Below are 26338 nucleotides of genomic sequence, written 5' to 3' on the forward strand. Positions count from 1 at the left end.
GACAGAAGTTGATCACACCCATAGCAGTTAACAAGATATCTCTAAACTCTCCACACCTTATTACCTTTTTGGTTTACTTCTGTGGGAATTAAACCTTTGCACCAGTCGCATTTCAAATGATCCCAAACATAATACTGTATGATAATTGTTCACATTAAACCAAATAGATTTCTGGGTGAATTCAGGTAGAGATGGGCGAAGGGAATGATATGTAAATTGTGAGGTGATCAACTCAAGTGTGATCATGTCTCGAATGGGGACGGTAATATAGCAAGAGAGTTCAAATGTTAATTTTCTTTGTTTTCTCAGAAAGTAGCCCTAATTACAAATATATTTAACTTCCAATACATGACTTTAAAGTATATTTTAGTTTACCATAAATATTTGTCAGTACATTCAGTAGTACACTTTAATCATACAGTATTTCAAAGATTTTTAGATTTGTTTGTAAACTATAATGCATTTTTATTTAATTGTTACCAACATACAATCAAGTGCCAGAAAACATGCCATTCAGTATACTATTACTGTACTATACTATTTTCAGTAATAAGTACTCTATTGTAAATTATTTTTTTATTTTTTTTGTGCAGCTCCAGTCTTAACTGTATCTGTTTTTCTGAAATCTTTCAATCTGGTTTTGCGCATAGCACAGAATCTACTCTTTTAAGAGTGTCAAATAATATTTTATATGATCCAGTTATTTTAGATTTATCTGCCGTGTTTGATACTGTTGACCACTCTACATTGATATATGTATTAGAGTCATGGGTGGGGTTAAAAGGAATGGTCCTTGAGTGGTTTCAATTGTAATTTATCAGACAGAAAGTGTTTGGTCAGGTTTGGTAATCACTTCTCCTTTGTTACTCATCTCATCTGTGGTCTCCCTCAGGGCTCGATTCTGGGGCCAACTCACTTTTCCTTGTACATGCTACTGTTGGATTCCATTTAAGCAAGTGTCTTTCCATTTTTACGCTGATGATACCCAGATTTATATATATATATATATATATATATAGGTGTGTGTGTGTGTGTGTGTGTGTGTCTGTGCTTTATACAAGTAAAAAAATTGGCTAGCAAAATTGAGACAAAAAGACAAAAGTGAGGTGATTGTGTTCGGTCCCCCCTGTGTTTTTTAGCCCAACAACATATGTTTGGGAAGCTTACCTGCTTTCAGCTCGTCACAAGTACGGGACAACAGGATTTTAAATGTTATAGAAACTTAATTCCGACAAATGATATTCATCTTTCCATTCAAGAAGATATGACCTGTACTTGCATAGCTGCTCTGCATGGGACATTATATGAATGTGGCACGAAGTCTTTAGATATATCTATAAAATAATATGTAGTTATTACTTTTGGAGGGACAGAAATCAATCTGAATTGAAGCTTTATATTTATGACTAATCAATCTAAAGGTGCCGGAAAATTAAATCATGGCTCAATCTGACTGATGGCACAATGAGAACGCACACAGTTCCAAACCCGTACCCAGCGATGATACAGAGCTGTATGTCAAAGGCAGGAGACAAGGGGAAAATTCAGAAAACTATACAGCCTCTACTTTATACAATGAAAAAGGAATTCTTTCATCACAATAAAAAGCTACTTCAAATGACCATCAAAGAAGAAAGATGCTTTTTGCCCCATAATGGTGTAGTTACGTCATCTACCAGCAGGGGCTAACTGAACCACACTAGCCAGCCAAAACTCTGACCTGTTGATGGCACCTATTCCCTCTGTTACTCTATTAATTTTTGAGCTGGATGGTGTGGCAAAGACACTCTAAAGCAGCACCTTCAGCACTGCTGTCATTTGCCATTCACTTGTCCATCCAAAAAGCATTTTCTAACATAAAAAAACTAAACTTGCCCCTTAAATAACACACTAAAATGCCTGAATGAAAAAACCTCCCCAACATACAAAACATTCCTCACAGGCAAGAGATCAACTCAGAGAGAGACAGAGTTTTCCTCCTCTTGATGTTTTTGTAGGCATCACAATGTCGAGCCGAGGGGAGAAGGGGGAGGAGGGAGAGAGAGAGAGAGAGAGAGAGAGAGAGAGAGAGAGAGAGAGAGAGAGAGAGAGAGAGAGAGAGAGAGAGAGAGAGAGAGAGAGAGAGAGAGAGGGTGGAGAAGGAAGCAAACGAGAGGAGAAAGTGGAAGCAAGAGAGTATCAGTGAAAGAAGGCAGTCTGACTGCACAAAAAAGGCGCTCGGCAAACAGCGCGCACTCATTGAGTCAGTTAAATTCTGAACACGGAGGGCTGGTGCATTTGAGCTCAAGAAAACAGTTTTCAGTGAGGAGGGACAGGACAGAGACAGACAGAAACAGAGGAAGTGGAGTGAAAAGAGGAGAGGAGAGGTTCTTTGTGGAGAGATGGACTCAGATTCTGGGGATCAGAGTGAAGGAGAGATCTCTCCAGGTAAGGGATAGGTCCTTTCTTTCTCTTCTTCTGTTTCTCAAACTTGGTTTGCAGCTTCTGGCAGCGCAGGCGAGCACAGGCACGTGCTGCTACTTTTCTCATTAACACATTTAACATTCATCATAGTACTCATCTTCCTTGCCCGGCGTGACAGCCTTTGACAGGGCATTCCTCCGCCAAGTGCTCATGTTTAGTCTCTTCAGAGCTTTTTTACCTGTGTTTTTGCCTTCGGAGGAAAAGTTAATCTGGGAAATTTGAGATGGCTGAATGCAAGGGTGCTGGAAAAATGAACAGCAGCACTTTGGTTTATGGCTGGCAAGGTTCACAGACTCTACTTATTATGATACAAGCTGGCAGACTAACCTAAAACAACCTCGTGATTGTGATAAAGAATAAGCATAATCTCACTGAAAGAGTTGTGAAAGAATCAAATGCAAAGACACAAGGAAAAGGAGGTCTCTTTAATATTTCAGTTGTTTATTCTAGACAGATTATCCTGCTTTTTTTCCTGAGAAAAATAACTTATAATGTGTCTCTTCTAGAGTTCCAGATGAGATTTCAACAAACTGTGCTCAGACTTGCCAAGATACCAAAGGCTAAGATCAAAAGTCAGAGATCTCATTTGAACAATTTTTTTTATTTTTATCAAAATCTTCCTAGAGCAAATTATCTGAACAGAACATTCATTTTATAACTCTATTCACTTACTCTAAGCCAACGTATGGTTAGATAATCAGGTAGATACTTCAAATATATTCATAACTAAGAACTTCTGAATGACACGCAAGTATTGTTAGTTAAATACAAAATTTAGCAGTTTCTTTGTATTCAGCAACAAGTTCTCACAAATAATCCCACAAACTTCCTGAGTGGAAAGAATTTAACTGAAGAACCTGACCACTATTTAAGTAAATAAATTATGACCAAATTGTCACATTGCTGATGACGCGTAAATGTGGTAATGTCTGTTTTATGTGTAAGTCATTACATTCGTGGACAGCTTGAGGTCCTCGGGTACTGTGAGGTTTGGCTGAAGGTCTCACTCAGAGAGTTGTGGACTGGAGAGGGAGATTCTCTTTCATGTTTCTGCTCATCCATTGGCTGATCAACTTCTGCTGTTTATTTATTTTTCATTATCTTGGCTGAATAAGTTACCAGTTTGCCTCAGACGGCATGGCCATGGATCACCCAAAACCATTGGCAAAAAAAATGTATATTCTGGCAGAAATGATCGGATGGTTTCAGTCTGATTAGATGGTCTACACAACTTTGGGGAACAAGGACATGCAGGTTTATTTCTTATGCCTACCTGGACCTGAAACCTACAGCAGGTTTGTCATATCATGTTAATTTGTCATATAATGGAGAAGATTGTTATAACTGGATGTAGAGTGTAGTTGAGTGCACTTTTGCCATTTTAAAGGAGAACTCCGGTGAATTTTTAAGTTAATCTTGATCGTTTTACCTTTGTGAGTACTGTCTATAGAAAAAAAACGAACCGGATCGGTGCTTGCAACGCAGAGCTGTTACAGCTAATGTCCAGAGCTCCCATTCAGCTAAAACGGCAGTTTTGGGGGCATAAACCTAAAGAGTGTCTTTGTGCCTCTTAACAGACACAAAATGCAATTAAAATGTCTGTCCAACATGAACAGGGCCCTTACATGACAACAAGATGCGTTTAGCAACTTAGCCATTGTTTAAACTCACCTAAATAGTGTTTTAGACGGCTAGCTGTAGTCTCGCGCTGAAGTCCCGTGGGAACTCAGTAGTAGCCGGAACACGACGCTCCTCCCACCTGCACTATGTGCGCAATTTTTTCCCCCAAACCACTTCAGCGGAAATCCCGCCCTGCAGCTGATTTAATTGGTTTAGGTTACAGTGACGATTGACATGACCGATGAAAACCTTAGAATCAGCTGCAGGGCGGGATTTCCGCTGAAGTGGTTTGGGAAAAAAAAAAATCACGCACACTTTTTACGGCTACAACTGAGTTCCCACGGGACTTCAGCGCGAGACTACAGCTAGCCGTCTAAAACACTATTTAGGTGAGTTTAAACAATGGCTAAGTTGCTAAACGTATCTTGTTGTCATGTAAGGGCCCTGTTCATGTTGGACAGACATTTTAATTGCATTTTGTGTCTGTTAAGAGGCACAAAGACACTCTTTAGGTTTATGCCCCCAAAACTGCCGTTTTAGCTGAATGGGAGCTCTGGGCATTAACTGTAACAGCTCCGCGTTGCAAGCACCGATCCGGTTCGTTTTTTTTTCTATAGACAGTACTCACAAAGGTAAAACGATCAAGATTAACTTAAAAATTCACCGGAGTTCTCCTTTAAATTGCAGTTTCATGAGTCCCGACTCCCATTTAATCATTTAACTGTAAAGGTTAAACACGTTTGTATCCTTGTGATGGACTGGCCATTCATCCAAGGTGTTTCCCTGCCTAAGGCCCAAGATGCTGCGATAGGCTCTTGCATCCCTGCAATCCTACATAGGACAGCGAAGAATAGATGGATGGTTAAACAAGTTTATCTCGCTGGCTGCGATGGAGGAGGGTCAACTCAAGCTCTAATATACCTCCTATGGGACTACTAGATGATTACAGGCAAGACACCTAAAGTATAGATGTGGTGTTGGGGAGGTGGCGGGTTGCCGGAACAACTGACACCAGAGTAATGTAAGTGGCTGCTTGAATGCTCTGGTGGTTAATTAGAAGATTAGATGGGAATGTCTACTCTTCCGGAATGTATGTTTAGAAACTTAAATTAATTTAATTAAAAGACCAATTCACATTGCACCAACAGACACTGACCATCAATCACCAGATTACAGTACGTCGCTGTTCAATCGGTAAAAGCAAGCACCAACCAATGCCAACAGACGGTGATGGGCTTGCATAGACTAGTCGAGTAGTCGATAGATCGACTACTTCAACCACTAGTCGACGCTGTCGGAAACAATCGACTACTCGAGCGTCCATTAACCATAAATGAATTAAAAATGGCGAACGTCACCAACAGACGCCACACGTCAGATGTGTGGAAGTATTTCATCAAGGATGACAAAAATATTGTAATTGGCCAACTCTGCAAGAGGCCGTTCACATATTGCGTTTAAAAACGTGTGGAAAGCGCGGCCGCTGTCTCCTACAAGCGCTCGCGCTCCCATGGCGTCTGTCGGTGCTATGCAACCGTGAACTGCGCTCTCCATGATGACGATGAAGAAGTATCAGCAAAGGATTAATTGATTTCTAGCCCTTGCATTAGCTTTACTACTAGATATATTTCTGGAGATGAGAAGGAAAAACCCGCCTGGAAAAACTAGCGCACCACGTTGTTTCCATATGAGCGCGCTCGCCGCGCTCCTACATTTGAAATAACGACCTTGAGCGCGAAAAAGACGCGATATGTGAACGGCCCCTAGAAGCAGACGTCTGAAATGAAAGGCAAGAACGGCTATTTATTTGGCTTTAGACTGTTACATGAAAATTTAAAAATGAAATGTCATAATTATAATGTTTTGAGAGTTTACTTATGTAATTGTTGCATTAGGCTATGAATTAATAAATGTTTATTGATAAGATCTAGCTATTTCATGTCTTTTCATTTAAAGTAGCATGAACCACGAGTAGTCGAGTAACTCGAGTATTGTTTTGATAAGGAATCGACTAGCAGAAATCAGTAGTCGTGCAACCCCTAAGGTAACACACTGATCTGTCAAAACCCAACGAAGTGTGTGTTGCTGTTGGTCGGTGTCTGTCAGTGCAGTGTAAATTTGCCTAAACGTGCCTGCCCAGACAGCAAAATAGTGTTGACCCAGATCCGGCCTACATCTGGTACATGTTGAATCCACATGAACCAGATGTGGCCCGTATCTGGGCCGACACTATGGTGCTGTCTGGGTGGACTACAGTGGTGGGGAAATGCTGGAGAGTTTGTGCAGTCCCAGTAAAGTATGCCAGATACAGTAGCCATACTCTGCTGTAGATTAGTTTGCCTTAGATTCATCAAGGGATAAGGATCAGACTGAGCAGTGCAATTGCAGCCAGCCGTTTCCGTTCCACCCTACATACACATGTTCTCCTCATGATGAGTAACTGTAGAGCTGATTAGAAACACTACAAGGCAAAGCCACATGTGACTCTGCAACTCAACATCTACAGCTCAGAGGATATTTCAAGGCTTTTAAAGGAGAGCTCAGATTCGTTGAGTTGAAGTTGTTGTCTAAAAGCACAATGCGAGCCTGCTATTGCAGTTATGCTGCTGCTTCACTTACACACTGCTTATATGTGCATCAAAGAGATCTCTTTCATGATTTTATTTCCTATGGCTGGGTTGTACTTCTTTAGATCAGCTGAGATAAAACTTAATATAGCAAAAGTATTTACATGGTATTTGCAAACCAACTTGTTGCACGAGTACTTGATTATAATTTAAACTGTAGGTTAAATGTGTGTTATGCAATATTATTGTTTAAAGTTAATATATTTTAAATAGACTAAATTGAAACTTCATCCTTACAAATAGTTTTTACCTTACATGACATACACGTTTCAATAGAAATCTCATTAAAATATTTAGTTTTCCATAAATGCTTATCAGTACATTTGACATTACACTTTATCCATACTTCAACTAGACAATAATAGTAATTATGAAATTACAGCATTCTAATAAAATTGTAAAAAATAATAATAATAATAAAAACTATTTTATATATATATATACAGTATGTGTGTATTTCTTTTTCAAAAGGGTTGACTAAAGATGGCTGACTAAAGTCTGACTCTGGGCATCAGGTATAGAGGAACAGATTTTCTCAGATTGTTTGCGTTGACTTGGTCTGTGTGTGTCAATATAAGTCAGTAGGGAATTTGAAACTGCAAACACTGTTTGGAATGTCTGTTTTTCCAAAACCCGGCAGTTTTTGGGTGGATACTGCTGAAATGTTTTGCATTGGGTCAGGTTGTGTGTTTTAGTAATCAAAGGCTTTGATCTGCTTCCTGGGACGTGTCCATTAGATTCTCAAGAAATGTGATGGGTAAGCGTGGGTGTGTGTTTGTTGTGTCAGCAGGCTTTGGCCTTTATCTCTGAACAAAAGCAGTTGTTCTTCTTAAATTGAGGTAAAATTGCCTTTCGTGGTAAATGTACCACATTTGTCATTTACACATGTAATGACTGCATAACGCATTTCAACCATTCACATGTTAGCACTAAGATTCTGTGTAAAGCTGCAACGTCATTTGCTGAAAATCACCTTTAAATGGCTTAGCTGGAAATATAGGATACACTCTTAAAAATAAAGGTTCCAAAAGGGGCTTTTTACAGCGATGCCACCACATATAAGTGTATAAGTGTAATTATACGCTTCACTTTAACTGAGTTAAATCCAGGGTTTATCCTCTTGAGATCCAGCTGTGTTAGATTTATCACCTTAATCCATGAAACAGTAACAAGCTTCATTTTGATCTCTTTGCACTGATATCTGACCACAAGACCAACCAGCACAACTAACACACTGCACAGAGAGACAGTGAAGCCACGTGTGGACCAGAATAAAGGCAGGCATCTCTCTCTCTCTCTCTCTCTTTTTTTTCTGTGTCCTGCCAGAGGAAAATCAGCCCCACCAAAAAGATAAAAGGAAACCGAGAGAGTGAGAGAGAGAATGAAAGAGAGTTTTTCCTCCTTCTGTATGAAGAATGTGTGTGTAAATGAGAAAAATAACCATTTAAACACTCTTCTGAGCTTTCTGGCACTCTATATTTAATTCCACAAGGGGGGAAAAGTCATAATTTTAGCTCAAAGACAGAAAAGGGGTGGGGGCAGAGAGAGAGAGAGAGAGAGAGAGAGAGAAAGAGAGAAATTGTGCTGAATTAGGGGAATATTTTTCATCCACATTTAACAAGAATCACATCAGTGAAAACAGACAAAAGTATGAGTGACTATAAACTCTCCCTGAGGCGTACCACAGCCATTTCCACTGCTCTTTCCCATTAAAGAGAGGAATGCTATAGTAAAGCTCTGTTAATTGAACTGCATGGTGTCTGTCAGGGTTTTATTAGCCTCTGTGTTTACAGTGTGGCCAGAGTATTCAGATAATGGCAATAATAATAATGACATTAGCATTTCCAGAGGGAAATAGTTTTGATCAAAAGGCCGCAAAAGGCGTGTTTAAGCTTTAGATCATTTGACATGATCTATGCAAGCGCATATGCAAATATCATCATACTGTAGTTATGTTATCATGGTTACATTTTTAATGCTTATGTTTCTTAGAATGTATGATAGAAAGTTACAAAGATGGATAGCACCGTCTTATAACAAAGTTTGATTGTGGTCTCAATAGCGAACACCATGTAACCATACTATTTATATAATATTTCTGTAGTATGCAGAATGTGTACTGAGGACAAAATGTGAATTTTCCATATACATGAATGACCAACATTTTAATGATGGGTCGATCATGAACAATTCGTTCATTTTGAACGATTCTTTTGTATGACTCTGGAATAAGGAATTGTCTGAGCGATTCGTTCATTTTGTGTTGGCCACGCATTAGCATTTGCGCGACAACCTTTCGTTTGGAACTAATTATAAAAAAAAAATGATATGATCAATAAGTTATGACATGTTTTTACATTGCTTTAACTCATAAAATTTATTTGAGTTTAATGTAGGCTAAGTCTAACTTTGAGTCAGTTTAATGTAATTTAAGTTGACATTACTTAAACATCCAAGTTGATTGTACGTACAAATTTTTTTTTTTTTTACAGATCAGAATTGATTAGTTCAGCTTCCTAGTCTTCTGGTCCGAGTTGTTCCTTCTTTGTCATGTGATAGTTGCATAGGCTTTTTAGATTGAATGAAATGATCAGTTCACCTCCTGAGTCTCTTTCATTTCACGTGACGTGACAGCCTTATATATTCTGTATTGGATACAGAAATGAGTTTTTAATTCATTCATAAATCCTTTAATTCGCTTAAATCCTGCATCAAGTTGGTCCTGAAAACATTGAGCACAAGGTATGGCGTTCCAGATGTATATGACTTTCTTTCTTCAGATGAATAGTGACCCAGAAGCACAGTCACGTCGTGCGTGAGTTTCACAACACACTTACATTTAGTTAGTTAGTTAGTTAGTTTAGTTTATTTCGGACAACTTCAAAAGAAAGGAAAAAAAGAAAAACAATTTACAAGCAAACATAGAAACGAAAATTAAATTACGGTGTAAACAATATTTTTAAAAGAAAAAAAGTTGCTTGACCGAAAAGGTGTCGGCTGAAGCTTATGCTTATTGCGCCAATCCTTTTTACATTTCATTTATTTTACACACAACACCAAAACACCAAAGTCATCTTGCGTACATGAAGAATGACTATATATATACAGTATATTTCTTAAAGCTACCTATGGATTTACATCTTTTCAGTTGATCATCAAGACTATTCCACAGTTTAACCCCCTGAACAGACAGACATCTCTGTTTGACATTGGTTCTGATCTGTGGTTTACTGAACATGATTGTTCCTCTGAGCTCATAAGGAGTAGATTTCATCTGAAACAGGTTTTGGACACAGTCTGGAAATGTATTCTTTATCATTTTAATAACTAGGCTATTCTGGCTATTTTAAATTCTACTCTTCTAAGTCATTACATTTTAATAGGTTAGAGTTTATGAATAGCTTGTTTGTTGAGTGATAATAATCTGTTTTATTTATAATTCGTATTGCGCGTTTTTGCAGAATAACAATTGGTTTTATTGTTGTTTTGTATGTATTTCCCCAGATCTCTACTCATGGCATGTATGGCACTATTAGAGACTGGCACAGTATGTTTAGAGCCTTTGAATAAAGAATGTGTTTTATTTTGGACAGGATATCCAGAATTTTGAAAATTTTTGACTTTATGTAGGTTATGTGGGATTTTCAACTGAGCTTGTGGTCAATAATGACACCTAAGAATTAAGTTTCACTTACCATTTCTAGTTCAGTCATTTCAATTCTGATCTGGACACTTGTATTTATAATTTTTTTCTAAATAAAATAAATGTAGTTGTATTGTCATATTTAATGACAATTTATTAACATCGAACCATTTTTTTTAATGTTTTCATTTCTGCTTCCTCTGCGTCCAGAAGCTGTCCCAAATCAAACAAAAAACAAAACAAAAAAAAACCTTCATATACACTCACCTAAAGAATTATTAGGAACACCATACTAATACTGTGTTTGACCCCCTTTCGCCGTCAGAACTGCCTTAATTCTACGTGGCATTGATTCAACAAGGTGCTGAAAGCATTCTTTAGAAATGTTGGCCCATATTGATAGGATAGCATCTTGCAGTTGATGGAGATTTGTGGGATGCACATCCAGGGCACGAAGCTCCCGTTCCACCACATCCCAAAGATGCTCTATTGGGTTGAGATCTGGTGACTGTGGGGGCCATTTTAGTACAGTGAACTCATTGTCATGTTCAAGAAACCAATTTGAAATGATTCGAGCTTTGTGACATGGTGTATTATCCTGCTGGAAGTAGCCATCAGAGGATGGGTACATGGTGCTCATAAAGGGATGGACATGGTCAGAAACAATGCTCAGGTAGGCCGTGGCATTTAAACGATGCCCAATTGGCACTAAGGGGCCTAAAGTGTGCCAAGAAAACATCCCCCACACCATTACACCACCACCACCAGCCTGCACAGTGGTAACAAGGCATGATGGATCCATGTTCTCATTCTGTTTACGCCAAATTCTGACTCTACCATCTGAATGTCTCAACAGAAATCGAGACTCATCAGACCAGGCAACATTTTTCCAGTCTTCAACTGTCCAATTTTGGTGAGCTCGTGCAAATTGTAGCCTCTTTTTCCTATTTGTAGTGGAGATGAGTGGTACCCGGTGGGGTCTTCTGCTGTTGTAGCCCAGCTCAAGGTTGTGCGTGTTGTGGCTTCACAAATGCTTTGCTGCATACCTCGGTTGTAACGAGTGGTTATTTCAGTCAAAGTTGCTCTTCTATCAGCTTGAATCAGTCGGCCCATTCTCCTCTGACCTCTAGCATCAACAAGGCATTTTCGCCCACAGGACTGCCGCATACTGGATGTTTTTCCCTTTTCACACCATTCTTTGTAAACCCTAGAAATGGTTGTGCGTGAAAATCCCAGTAACTGAGCAGATTGTGAAATACTCTGACCGGCCCGTCTGGCACCAACAACCATGCGACGCTCAAAATTGCTTAAATCACCTTTCTTTCCCATTCTGACATTCAGTTTGGAGTTCAGGAGATTGTCTTGACCAGGACCACACTCCTAAATGCATTGAAGCAACTGCCATGTGATTGGTTGATTAGATATTTGCATTAATGAGAAATTGAACAGGTGTTCCTAATAATCCTTTAGGTGAGTGTACATCTGGAATGGCATAGGTAAATAATGAGAGAATTTTCATTTTTGGGTGGAGTATCCCTCGGATAGAGCTGCCATATTGTGTGTTCCAATTTATCTTATTCATTTTTATATGAGTGGCATGTCTCTGCTATATATTACATCTGACGCTAACATGTACTATTGCAAATTGCTGCATAATGCCTTCTGTTACAGTACACAGTATAGCACAGTGGGCAGTATTCTAGTCCTTTGGGATCATATCCTCTTTCTTTCATTTATATGTGTTGTAGGTCTATTATGGTATATTGGAGTAGGTCTGCCCTTTAACTCCTGAGATTGATGTTTTATGTATCCAAAATATTGCAGACAAACTCTCTGTCTTGATGTGATTGACAGAATTGTTCTCCACGGCTCCATTTTCAAAATGAATATGCATAACTCTTAAAAATAAATGGCTTCTATAATTATAAAGTATCCATTTTGGAGAGATGTGAGAGTGTGTGAGCCAAGAGTGAGCCAGTAACTCTCACACAAACACATCAGGGTTATGGGGAATCTGGCAGGACTGACTCAGGCTGAGAGCTTTTCTGGACAGGAAGTCCCCCACTGAGACTGTGGTCAGGGGGGGCAGCTTTAGTGGCATGGGTCGTCTGTACCTAGACGTTTGTTTTGTTTCCTTCTGACCCAGCTATTCTTCTTTATGTCCAAAATAGCCCCCAGAAGCCAACTCTGGTAAAAACCTCCTTTTTTGACATCTTCAAAAGGAAGAGAAAAATAAAGTGTTACGAGAGACTGAATAATGTTTAGTCTTTTTTTTCTTTTCTTTTTTGAAATGCTAAAGGTTTTTAGGTTTTGGCTTAGGGCTTATCTGCAGTTTCAACTTGATTTAAATTTAACAAATGAATGAAAACATGAAAAAGAAAACATGAATGTCACTTAAATCCTGCAAAAGTTGCTGCCATGATGTTAGGGTGTCATGCATGGATGGTTGCCAGGATGTTGCTATGCTGTTGCTAGAGTGATGCCTAAGTGTTTTTAGCACACTTTTCTGGGTTGTTACTGTGTTCTGGGTAGTTGTTAGGCGGTTACTTAGTTGCAGGTCATAAGAGCTCACCTAAGCCCCTTTCACACATAGTCGAGAGAGAAATCGCAGCTCATAAGCAAACTTAAGACGCTGCTCAGGCATTACAAGTCACATCGATGTCACGTGTCTTCACGGGATTTTTACGGGTTGTGTGTGAATGCACTCTCTGATTCCGGAAAATCACTGGCAGTGTGAATGAACCAAAATCCAACGAACCCGGGTCAAATCCCGGATCACTTTATCCGTGTATTTTCCGGAATCTAGTCTCGAGAAACCACGCTTGTGCATTTTTTTCTCTGATTTGATCATAAACTTGCGCATTACATACCGTTTCACTAGCTGGCGAACAATCCCGTCTACAGCGTCATCACTACGACACGGCATTATTACGGCTTTTGTTCACACAGCGCGCGTTCCGGGACTGAACACGGCAATGTTAGGTCCCCTGCCTACACGGCATTGATGCCGGCATCAATCCCGGGTCGTGTTTGCGTGCACACAGAAGGCGTTCTGGCAATTTCCCGTCAATTTGTCGGGATCATCGCGCTGTGTGAAAGGGGCTCTAGAATACTTAACCCAAAAATTTTTATTCTGTCATCATCTACTCACACTCATGTCGTTCCAAACCTGTATAACTTTCTTTTTTTCTGTAGAAGAATTATAATTCTATGAGCTTTTGTCGTCCATTTCATAATTCCTAGGATTGGTTAAAAAAGTAATATAGTAACACTCTCCTCAACAAGCTGCACCAATTGAAGTATCATTCATCATGTCTGTAGCATAAACCCCCGGTTTCACAGACAAGGCTTAAGCCTAGTCCCAGACACTGATCTATGTCATTCTATATAGATCAGTGGTCCCAAACTAAAATGCATGTTTGAGCGGTTTTAACTGAAAGCAACTTGCAGTGACATATCTTAAAATATGTCAGTGGAATTGTTTTGTCTCAAGATGAACACCAGTAATGTTTTTTTTTTTTAACTAAGGCCAAATCCTGGCTTAGTCTAAGCCCTGTCTGTGAAACCCGGCCTAAATGTGCTGAATGAGTAACAAGCCAAAGTTTAATACCTGAGGTTAGGGGTTTGTTCAGAGATGCAGACAGTAAACATTGGTATTGCTTGTGCGTCCAGAGATTTGCTTGGATTTGAGCCTGTGGAATGTGTGCAAACATACAGTACACATTTGGTTGTCGATCATGGTGGATACTTTCCATTGACCTACAGTATATTGTTTTTATACAGATTACGATTACTTACATAAGTAATAGCACACCAACAAGCTGCATTTTGAGGTATCATTCATGTTCGTAGCATACAGGGTACAGAATATAGCCTACACATAAGTGTCATTTTATTTCATTAATATTATATTATCTGCAAGAAGGCCTACCATTTATAAAAAAATATATTTTTAAGATTTAAAGTTCACTACAAGTGCACATTCAATACAATTAAATGCACTTTTTCACATCTCCAAATCTGTATGACTTTCTTTCTTCTGTGAAGCACAAAATAATATATTTTGAAAAATGTCCCAGTGTTTGTTGTATTGGGCACTATTGACTTCCATTTATGGACAAAAACTGTTCAAACATTTTTAAAAACATCTTCTGCTGTGTTCCAAAGAAGAAATAAATGAAAGAAAATGTCCCTTTAAGTTTAACACTTTGTTGACCCTAAATGGTTGATACATCTTAATAGGGAAGTGTGGGCAGATCCGATTATGACAGACTTGCTTTACTTATCTAAGCATCTTTTGCACTATATTAAGCGAGTTATTTGGGTTCGTCTGACATTTCAAGATCTGCTGGAAGGGACGTAAAAACTGTTAGCTTCCATTTAAAAATCAGCAGCCGGGTGCAAACCTCCTGTGGTTTCTGCCGAGTCTGGAAAACGCACGTGCGTGCCAGACAAGAGGGAGCGTAACTCTGCCCTCAAAGACTTCCTTAAATCCACATAATCACCCCGGGCTGTTCTGGCTTCACTTCTGGAGGAGGACACTTATATTTGACATTGGTTGGCCAGTCATCTTTCTACTCATGGTTTTCTTCCCTTTGTTGTCTTTTTTAGACTCACCAACGTCTAAATAATCATAGAGCATCTGCTCACAGTGATATCACAAACAGCAGATGAACATTTAACTCTTTAAATCTCTCATTATGTGTGGAGTTGAGTTTATTCAGAGCCATAATTAGATCTGATATCATGTGAATCGTCTGATTGGCTCCTCTTTGTCAGTCAACAGACAAGTATATGCAAGATATTAAAGTTAGGAACAGTAAATGTAATTTTAGAAACTCATTGTGATATCAAATATGACATTGAGCACACCACAGTGGGACTTTATAGGGTCAGTTGATATTCTGGGCTCAGTCCAGACATCTGTGGAGGCGTATGGTGCCATCCTTTGATGAATTATTGTAGTATAATACACTGTAACACACATTAAAATTTATATTTAAACAGTGAGGAGTCATTGTTATGCAGTCACTACTAAAAATTTATGTAATTTCAAAGAATTTTAGTTGAAAGTCTTACGGGTTTGGAACGGCGTGAGGGAGAGTAATTAATGACAGAATGTTCATTTTTGGGTGAACTATCCCTTTAATAGAAGTGTTTTGCAAAATACGCAGATTTTTTGGTTTTCGAACTAGTTTGGCAGCAATATATTGGTTTTCTATCAAGAGTTATTTCTCTGAAATATTCAGTGTTTATTACTTCTAGATGGAGGCAAACTGACCAAAATCACACACTAGTTAATTTAAAGGTAAGCTAGTTTTTTCTTCAAGCCAGGGCTGTCTTCAGAACAGAATACTGTCAATATTAAATTGAGCTTCTGTTTTGAAATAGTTGTTGGAATAAAATGATGCATATAAACCCATTTAAAATAATTGGGGTCAAATTGACAGCTCTTCTCACACCCTCAGAACACATAATACTCATTCCTATCTGTCAAATACTCGGTCAAAGCTTTCTCTAGTATTTTAGTCATCATTGTATAAGAGCACTTTCAGAGTCCATTTACACAACACAGTTGTGTCATTTACAAAGAATGTATTTATTTTTTTGTCTGAAAAACACAATATATTTGTCCACAAGTTTGCTGTAAATCATTATTTAGATTGGAAAGTCAATAGACTAGAGTGATGACGAATGATAATGAGTGATAGCTTCACCCTGGTTTCCTCATCAAAAAGTGATTTTTGGATAATTGCAGAAAATAAGCTCTGTGACCAACAAAAGTTTATGATTCTTTCACACTTTGTTCATCATGATAATCTTCACAAATTAGCGCAACTTCTATGAATTTTGAAGCCTCTATGCAATCAGCAGAAGTAAAAAAAGTTAAACGTAAGCTATAAAATGACTACACAAGTTACGTGGCCTTAACGTTACCACCGCAAAGCTTCAGACAACTCCTTTAATCTTTATTTAAAATCCTGTTGGAAAGTTTGACTTAGAAGAGTTTGCATGAGCCTGATTATAAACACAAGTGAGTAGATGAGTTTTCCTGTTAAGAGTGATGACGTTTAATGTCACCAAAAACCTGAGACACATAAAACCTTATGAATATCACAAGTTGTAGATTCTTATGTCATAGAATTAACTGAAAATGTATTGAGCTTGTGTTAGCCACAGACCTTATTTCAGGCAGTTAATCAAAAACCCATTCATAAAACCTGTTGACTTTAGGACAGTGAAACTGGAAGTGCAGAAATGCTTACTCATTTCCAGGTTTTATGACTAAGTCCTGCAGCCCTCTATAGGGTAGTCTCACGTAGTCAGACTTTCAGACTGATGGCAGAAGGTCTGGACTCCATAGCAGCTTTCATTGGCCAAGGACTTGCCAGAGGCCGTCTGATTAACATGTAAAGCAACCAATCACAGTTAGTTTTGTTCATGTCATGTTCAGGGGCATGAAGATGTAACGTCAGAGTAAAATAGCATGCCGGTGTGCAAAACTCTAGGAGTTTATGCCGCGAACTTTACATTCTTCACATAACTTTTAAAAATCCAGTGTTTAGTAGATCCTGATAAGTGCTCATTGTCACAGTTGTAAACACAACAGCGTTCTTTTCCATGAGGGGGTTTGGCCTCGTGGCATCTTTGTTTCCAGGCGGACCGCTAAAGAACGCGACACACACGTCACCAGGACATCCTGTAGAATTCAACCAGTCAGATGACGACTTAGAAAATCCTGAAGTATTTCCAGTTAAGTGTGCCATATGCATCAGATGTTCAGCCAGCGGTCCGTGGGCGTGACGTCTGAGGCTGAGGGGGTCTGGAGAACACTTCATAAAACATAGCACAACTCTCAGTCAATACTTAACCAAAACAAATCTCATAAAAGAATAATGCAAGGCAACAGTCTGTGTACAATTAAATACCTTGAACCAAATAAACACCCTAAGAGGGCAAAGGATAACCATCTCTCTCAAACAAAACGCATTTAACAAGCCTGACGTCAAACCCTTTAATGTACCAGTGTTATCACATGACCTACATTTAGTCAGTCAATCATATTATCAAGCAATAAATTGATTTTAAAAAATCTCCACAGGGCAAAATCTAACAGTTGACAACTGACCTTTATGTTAAATCACACATTAGAGACACACACACCGAGAATAACCCATTTACCTTCTGCACTTTTAGACAAAGGTCAGTATGAGTCTGACTGGACTGATATCACATCAGATCACATAGACATGTGTGGTGATACTGGCTCTCTTCCAAATCCTAGTGAGTCACCTCACTGGCTACTACATAGGCAGCCATTGGAAAGTTCACATTGAACATGTTCTTCAGGGTCAAAAACAGCTTGGCGGAGCGCAGTGGAATGGAACGGAATGTTGGGATCAGGATGTTTCTTAAAAAAACAAACAACAAAAAACAACGTCTGATGCATTTGTACACAAAACAGTCATTAATTAACAGTGCAAATGGAAAAAGAGAACTTGTCCTTAAGGCCTAACCAAAATGAAACTTTATGTGACTGACTTGAGAAGTAAACAAGAGACTCAACTATTTCACAACTGAATGCCTTATTTCCTAACCAACGAAGTTTCCTCAGCTTCTTGGATCAGCCATTTTGGAGTCATTTTTTTCACTGACCTCGATGCAGTGATTTCTGAGATTGGCTTCTCCAAGAAGGCCAATCTCTGTTAGAGATTTCACATAAGGAAAACAATCTAGTTACATATTATCTAGAGCAATCTTTTATTGCTTAGTGGTTGCCCTTGTGAAAAAGCAGTACCCTGTAACATACTTTTACAAAGAGTACCTATTACAAACAAATATACACACTGAATGTAATGTTTTCAGACACTTAACTCCACTAGTTTCACTCCTTCCTCATGATTAACGAGTATGACGGTGTTGAGACGACTTGGGTTGCAAAAATGATGTTAACAGTATTGAAAACAATCAGCTGAGAACAAAAGAGATCTTAATGTTTTTTTTTTACTTTCCTGTCTGACTTTCCCTCTTCTAATCTATGCACTTTTCTGTTGTGATTTCAGTTTTTTTCTTCAGTAGTGTGTAAGAAGCCGTGACCATCAAACTGAAAAAACCAAGCACACTAGATCAGTCTTTCCAATGAGTTTTACTCTCCATCATTGCTCACACTTTCCCTCTCTGTCTCTTTTCTTTTCACATTTTGCCCATTTTTGTTCCATCCGCGTTTCCTCTGTCTTTTTCCAGTACGGAAAGAGTGAAGGCTCCCAAAGTTGTGCCAAGCATTCACTCACAGTGAACCATCTCTGCTGTGCGTCTTTTAAATGTTGACAGCTCCTCACAGGAGTAAACGTCACTGCAGAGTTGGTGCCGATCCCAGACGAGGAGGCCCACGGCTTTGCCGCCACCACACACAACTAATCACACCACAAACTTTATTACAGTGCTTGCAAGACCGCAATGCATTGATACTCCTCGAACATTCTGCTTTGGGTTTGTTCGTATGCCTTGCTTTTTAAACTTATTAGACTGCTTAACGTTTACACTCAAACTTCAAACTTTTGTTGTTCATTCAGCCTTAAAGGGATGATTCAAACTAAATATTAACTCATTTCGTTCTGCAAAACACAAAAGAAGATATAAAAATAAAAAATAAAAAAAAAGAATACAAAAAGTCAAGTCAGTTCTTTCATTCATATAACATTTCAAAAATTCTTCATAATATATTATTTTTTGTTACATGGAAGAAAGGAATTCATACAAGGAATTCATTCTGGCACAGGTTTGGAATGAGATGAACACGTAACTGTTCAAAAGTTTGAGATCGGTAAGATTTTTAAATGGTTATGAAAGAAGTCTCTTCTGCTCACCAAGGCTGCATTCATTTTCTCAGAAATACAGTAAAAACAGTAATATTGTTAAATATTATTACAATTCAAATAAACTGCTTTCAATTTAATATATTTTAGAATGTAATTTATTCCTGTGATGGCAAAGCTGAATTTTCATCAGCCATTACTCCAGTATTCAATGTCACATGTTCTTTCAGATATCCTTCTAAAGACACAACAAGGACGATAATGATAAATATATAGTTCTGAAAGTTGTTCTAAATATAAAAGAATAGCAGAGTCCACAACTATAACGATAACGGCACAGAGGAACAATAACAATCGTTGGGATCAATTTAAGAACGATTTTTGTCCAGCTAATGAATGATAAAGAAACATTGACAGCCAATCCGGGCCATAAAATGCTTATTAGGTGATCGAGAATATATATATTTTTTTTTATCACAGTTGAAAAGAGCTGTGTTGTTTTATTTTTGTGGATACTGTGGAGCATTTTGTTCAGGATTTTTGATAAATAGAAGTTCATGAGAACAGCATTTATTTGAAACAGAAATGTTTGTTAAAGTCTTTACTGTCACTTTTGACCAATTTAATGCATCCTTGCTGAATAAAAGTATTCATTTCTTCACACACAAAAAAAAATAAAATAATTGTAACTGACCCCAAACTTCTGAACAGTGTGATTTCCAAACTGAATTGAACTTGAACAGTATTATTTTCCTCCCTGCAAGGACTGCTACTGTATTTCCTTGCAAATGCAATCTGACTTCCAAATTATAACTCTCAAATTCTACACAGCTGCCAAATATTTCCAGCTGCCAAAGTCAGATCATCGCTCGCTGTCTCTGTTTAAAGCGTTTACCGTACATGTCGTGATGGCTGGTTCAGAGTAGGAGAGATATGAGAGCAGAAGAAGCTGTTTTCATGTTGAGTCTGTCCCTCAGGGACCTCACTGGAGAAGCTTTCAAAAATCATAGTGTTCTCCTCAGAGGAAGACAGAAGAAGGAGAGAGACAAAGAGCGCAAAACGAGTGGGAAGGAGAGAAGTAGCCTATGGCAACATTAGGTTTGAGATAGGAAAGTAAATATGTGTGTGTCTTCTCTTCCTCAGAAACAAGAATTCCCTCAGTACAAATCTTTTCTCAGAAGTGCAGAGAGCTTTTATGTGTTCTGAACATGTCTCTATTAGTGCTTATTAAATTATTAGTGTATGAGGCTTATAAAGAGATGCTGCTGTGCACCCAACATGTGGAGAAACATATACTCAGATTAGAATTTAAAGGGGTGGTTGATTATGATTTCACTTTTTTAACTTTAGTTACTGTGTAATGTTGCTGTTTGAGCATAAACGACATCTACAAAGTTACGACGCTCAAAGTTCAAAGCAAAGGGAGATATTTTATTTTAAAGAAATTGCTTTTTAAGGACTACAACAAATGGCTGGTAGGGATTACACGACATTCCTCCTGGGTTAGTGACATCACCAACCCTAGAATTTACATAAACCCTGTCATTTATAGATTATCAAGACAGAATATGCTAATCAATGACTAGAAGACAACTACACATCAGCTACATAAATTCATCAACTAACCATTCAGAAATGTCCTGTTGCATTCTACATGTTGTCCTTCTTCTTGAGTCTCTCTATCATTGTCTGAATCCGATTTGAACATAAAAGGCTAAAAGTGTTTGACATTTTCAGTGCATGTCTGTGTGAGTGCAAGCTGTTGAAGCTCCACCCCCTGTGCTGGGAGCAGCAGCTCATTTGCATTTAAAGGAATAGACACAAAACGGTTTGCTCACCCTCAAAAAGTTACAACTTTAACATGCTATATAAAAATATCTGTGGGGTATTTTGAGCTAGAACTTCACATACACACTCTGGGGACATCAGAGACTTATTTTACATCTTGTAAAAAGGGCATTATACCACTCCTTTAAAGAAATGTTGACCCGCTGTCAATTACAGATAATAACTTCGGTTTCACTTTATTTTGATGGTCCCTTTAACACATTCTGTTGACTATAAGTAACATTGCACCTACATGTCTACAAACTCTCATTAGAGTGTTAGTAGAGTATTAGTAGACTGATAGGGTTAGAACCTAGTTGATGTAGGTGCAAAGTTACTTATAGTCAGTAGAATGTCTGTTGGAGGACCATCACAATAAAGAGTTAGCAGATATTAAGCAGACAGTTTACTGATACTAATATTCTGATGGTAGTTAGTTGACATGTAGTAGCAAAGTTACTTATAGTCAACAGAATGTTCAAAAGGGACCCTCCAAATAAAGTTTTACCATAACTTCAAGTGTGTACATGAATAAGAAATGTTTACACTTACAATGGAAGTCTAGCAGGCAGGCAGTACTGTGAATAAACTTCAGCTGGCTCTTTGTAACTCGTGACAGTTGCGACTCGTCAGGGGAGCTAATGGAGGCACAGCCTACTACTTATTCTGAGGTGAAAAATGGGAGAAGGATGAATTAATGTTAATAAAATTCCCAGTTTTTCATTCCATGTCCTAGAATGTGATTTTTCGTTTTTGTAATTTCACCATTGTAACACCATAAAATATCACTGAAGTCAAAACCACCGCTGCTCCTCCAACGCAAGTGTCGTGAAGGGAATCTGTGCTAAGACAAGTCTGAAGGGGAAAGAGAAAGGGAGGGGGGAGGCAAATTCATAGCCAGAAACTTTTCCCTCCGTTGGTAAGATTAGCCAAGTATTTCACTTTTAGCAGTTAGAGTGTTGAGAAAAAACTAGACTAGCCTCCCTTGGTATCAACCAATCATTGCAAAGACATCAATTATGTGATATTAGTTTAAACTGCTTCCGCTAGCAACTACCTTAATTATGGAGAGTAGAGATATTGAAGATTTGATCGCCAACAAATTTACCAAGATACCATTTGTGCAGCAGCTATAAATTAAAAATGAAGGAAGACCTCACGCCAAATTTGGATATAGACTACATCAATCATCTTCACTAAATGGCTGAACATGTTCTTTTAACACAGACATTTAAATTAAAAGGTTAGAAGGATGGATTTTTTTTCTTCAACTGACAGTCTAGGTGAGTGGAATTGTATTTATATTTTCTTGCTGTATATGTGTCATTTTCTTTTTTACATTTCATGTCTAAAAGTGTCCAAAAAATCTGGAGAGTCTCTAGAGGGTCCGCAGACCACTACAATTATTGTGCCTCCTCTATTTTATAATCCGCTAGTCGCCACGGCTCTTGGCCAGCTAGAAAAGTAAAACTGAACTACTTTTTTAATACAGTATCTGTGTGAAGATACCAGGAAAGGATGTGATGTAACTTACCGTAAAGCACTGCCTACTCTGTTTTCCAAGCATAACAAGTTCCTCCTCCTAGAAAAACAATTCCACGTCAGAAAGAACATAGAAAATATATTTTTATGAAGCTTCTGCTTTTATTACAGTATGGTGGATCTAGTAAAGTCCCACCTTCTAAATAAAAGCCAATTATGTAAAGTCATCTTTCTTTTTTTTTTTTTTTTTTATGCCACAAAAACAATAAGTTTCACAGTCACATTTTTAACATTAGCTGGCAGAATTTATTAATTTATTAATAAAATGTTTGCTTTTACAACATTACATGTTTTCAGCGCTTTTTTTTTTTTGTTTGCTCCAAAAGGTTTACTGTATGTATAGTTTCATATAATTTATAAAATGAGGAAAATTGTGTTTATAAAGAGCCCACATCTTTTTATGTATTTGGTATACTCCTAATGAAATAAATAATTGTATAATATATTGTCATTTACTTTAAACACAGTCATTCTGAAAATAAAAAGAATATAAAATACACGTATTTCTATCATACACTCTAGTTTTCTTACTGATACAAAACTTGTTTTGAACTATCCATGCTTTGTTCCAATAGATAATACCAAATAAAGAAGACCAAAAAAAATCTTGCTGCAGGGAAAGAGACAGAACAAACAACATTGCCCTTATTGCTACGTTGGTGTTTCGAAAAATCAACATTATCGATATAAATATTTCCACAAAAATCATCAATGTTGTTTTTCGCTGAACTAGAACTTCTTAAAACTAACATCACACCCTTTGGAACAATAGCAAATTCTCTTAGTTTAACTGGTAATAAAAAAAAAATATTCAGTGTATGATGACAAATATCCATTTAAAGTCTTCACTTAATCTTTACGGTAGGCTACTTGCTTTTTGATGACAGCATCACTGCAGCTGCTGTTGGAAGCTCCATATACCATAGAAACAGCCATAAAGTAATTGGTGTCTTGAAACTTGAGCTCAGCCTTTGCTTTACACCTGCCCATTGAATGGACTGACCTGAAATATAATGTTTTTTAAGCGATATTTGAGGATAAAAACAGCATCTATTCGTGTCAGACTTTAATGTTGATTTGAAATATGTTATTGAAATACAAAGCCTTATGGGTTTGGAACGGCATGAGGGTGAGTAATTAATGACAGAATTTTCTTTATTTATTAACTAACCCTTTAACTGCTTGATTATTGAATTGTTGCTAAATTAGCCCCCCCTGTTTCCATTATAATTACTGCAAATATACTGTTCATACCTAGTGCAGAAAGTCAAAATTATTGTTTAACCAACATGTCACAGATGCCTTTCATAGAAATAATGGTAAAAAACACACTCTCTCACACACTTGTTAATAATAATAAATAAATGTATCCTCAGAATGTCAAGCAGTGACCCCAAGGGTCTTGACACATGTCGTCATTTCTGACTCCTAGAAAGGGAGCTACAGTACATTCTTATTCATATTTGTAATACAGTCATGTCCTAACAAATCAACACGCACACTCTCACCATTATTTGTTTATGTAAAATAACATATTTATCCTGGTATAGCCGAGAGAGAGAGAGAGAGAGAGAGAGAGAGAGAGAGAGAGAGAGAGAGAGAGAGAGAGAGAGAGAGAGAGAGAGAGAGAGAGAGAGAGAGAGAGAGAGAGAGAGAGAGAGAGAGATACAGAGAGAGATACAGAGAGAGATACAGAGAGAGATACAGAGAAGCGAGTGCGGACGGGGTGTCAGAGGAGAGCAAGGGTCTGTGTTGTCTAGAGTCATGTGTTTTCAACACCTTTTTAATTAATTCTTCAGTGTTTGAAAAAAATCCCAGCTGACAGCTTCACACATTCACTGACACACACACACACACACACACACACACACACACACACACACACACACACACACACACACAAACAGAAAGGAAGGATATGCTGTTCTGCATATCTTATACAACAAGACAGCGTGTGAAAATCAAACACTTACTGGCAGTGATGCTTTTTAATAGATGACTTATTATGGAAATAATATATTTAAGTCAGTATATATTATCAAATGACACAGTACATGCACATTCATAATCATGTACTTTACATGCTTTAGTCTGCTATAGTCAACGCATCAAAATGAGTGTATTCTTTAAAGCATGACAAGAGATTATTAAAACAGTATTCTAAGCTCTTGCACTAGGAGACTCTCTCACACACACACACACCTTACACACACAACACACACAATTTAAATATTTTTTCGAATCTACGTAAAATTATAATACTGCTTTGCAAAGGCTAATAGTTGTGAGATGTAAATTGGTTAAACACTGACCAATGTCCTCCAGCTGTTGCAGAAATGATCAGAGTGTCCATACATTTTTTTTATTTCTGTACTTAAAAAGAAAGCATAAAAAAACTAAGCTGATCTACAAAAGGCAAGATATTGCTTCTCAATCAGAAACGCTGCACTACTTTTTTTCTTTTTTTATTATTGTTAATGAAACTGTACAGAAATGTTCCAAGCTCCAAGTTCCAACTTAATCAAACTATGACATCTCTGGATTTAATCAACCTATCAGAGGTGGTACTTGGCATGAAACGTTTAAGAACCACTGCTCTAAAATATTCTGAGCTCTAGATATGACTCGTATCCTTCCTTTAGTATTTCTAAGGGATTTTTTTATCCGATATCATCCATCTAGTCATAACAACAATCAAAATAAATCTGATCACCTAAAAAAATAAAAGTTGATTATTCCTCAACAAGTTGCACAACTTGAAGCATCATGCTTGACCTAATACTTAAGGTCCCCCTGCATATGAGCAATATTAGGAATGCTTGATTTAGGAAACGCAGCTAATAATATCCTTCTCTTTAATACCTTATAAGGACTCATTTTCCAACCTTGGTAAACTAAATCAATTTTTTCTCCTTGTCAATTGCTCGTTTAGTATGGGCAATAAACATCAGGCACATTCAGTAATTGATTGTTACACTTTGAACTTTGGTACTGACCTTTTGATATGGTTAGAGATTGATGTATTTTTATGAACGAGAACTATCAGGATGCGTGATGCATGACATTAAATGATGGATCCGATTAAACACACATACAGAACCCACACAAGCAAGCAGGAGACTGTGCTGATGGTGTGTTGTCTCTGCTTGTTGCTTTGAGCTGACAAAACAATTCACTTATTTTTCACTGATCTGTAAACACATAAAAGTGAAAAAGGGGAATTTAAAAAAGTCCCACACTATATAGTGATAATATGTGACAAGTTCTTTCCAACTGCTGCGTCCAATCAGAACATGTACTGTCCTCCCTATGATCAGAGCCGACCACAACTGAACGCAACGACACACCTGCTGTCAGATCCTGGTGAAGTTATTCTCTGCTCATAGTAGAACAGTTCAGTGACTCTGACTGTGACTTTTTGTGTTATGGAACAGGAAGCAGTAAAACTTACGGTAACACTTTATTTTACAGTGTCCTTGTTACATATGTTACATGTACTTACCATAGTAATAACAGTAAATTATGCATAATTACATGCGACTAACCCTCAACCAAATCCTAATCCTACCCTAACCCTATAGTAAATACATGTAGTTCCTAATCCTATAGTAAATACATTAACTTTCTTCTGTGGAACACTAAAATATTCCTGTTGGAGAGGCTTTTGGACTGTTAGGTTCTAATTAGGTAATGGGCGAGTAAACCACCCTGGGAGCTTGTCAGAGCACAAGAAATTAGGCGACCGGTAATGGTATTGGACATTTGGTAATGGACAGGTAATGGACAGCTGGAGGTAGAGG

General features: G+C 37.8%; 1 protein-coding gene across 1 annotated transcript in view; it reads left to right on the forward strand.

Annotated features, from left to right (window-relative positions):
- Positions 1-2122: 2122 nt before the first annotated feature.
- Positions 2123-26338, forward strand: part of tnfaip8l3 (tumor necrosis factor, alpha-induced protein 8-like 3) — a 43193-nt gene continuing 18977 nt past the window's right edge. Inside the window, exon 1 of the mRNA XM_082183119.1 lies at positions 2123-2427. Within this exon, the coding sequence (XP_082039245.1) occupies positions 2382-2427 (46 nt within the window). The 5' untranslated portion in view covers positions 2123-2381. The remainder of the gene's footprint in view (positions 2428-26338) is intronic.

The sequence above is a fragment of the Leuciscus leuciscus genome (genome assembly GCF_965113295.1).
Source record: "Leuciscus leuciscus genome assembly, chromosome: 10".
Classification (NCBI taxonomy): Eukaryota; Metazoa; Chordata; class Actinopteri; order Cypriniformes; family Leuciscidae; genus Leuciscus; species Leuciscus leuciscus.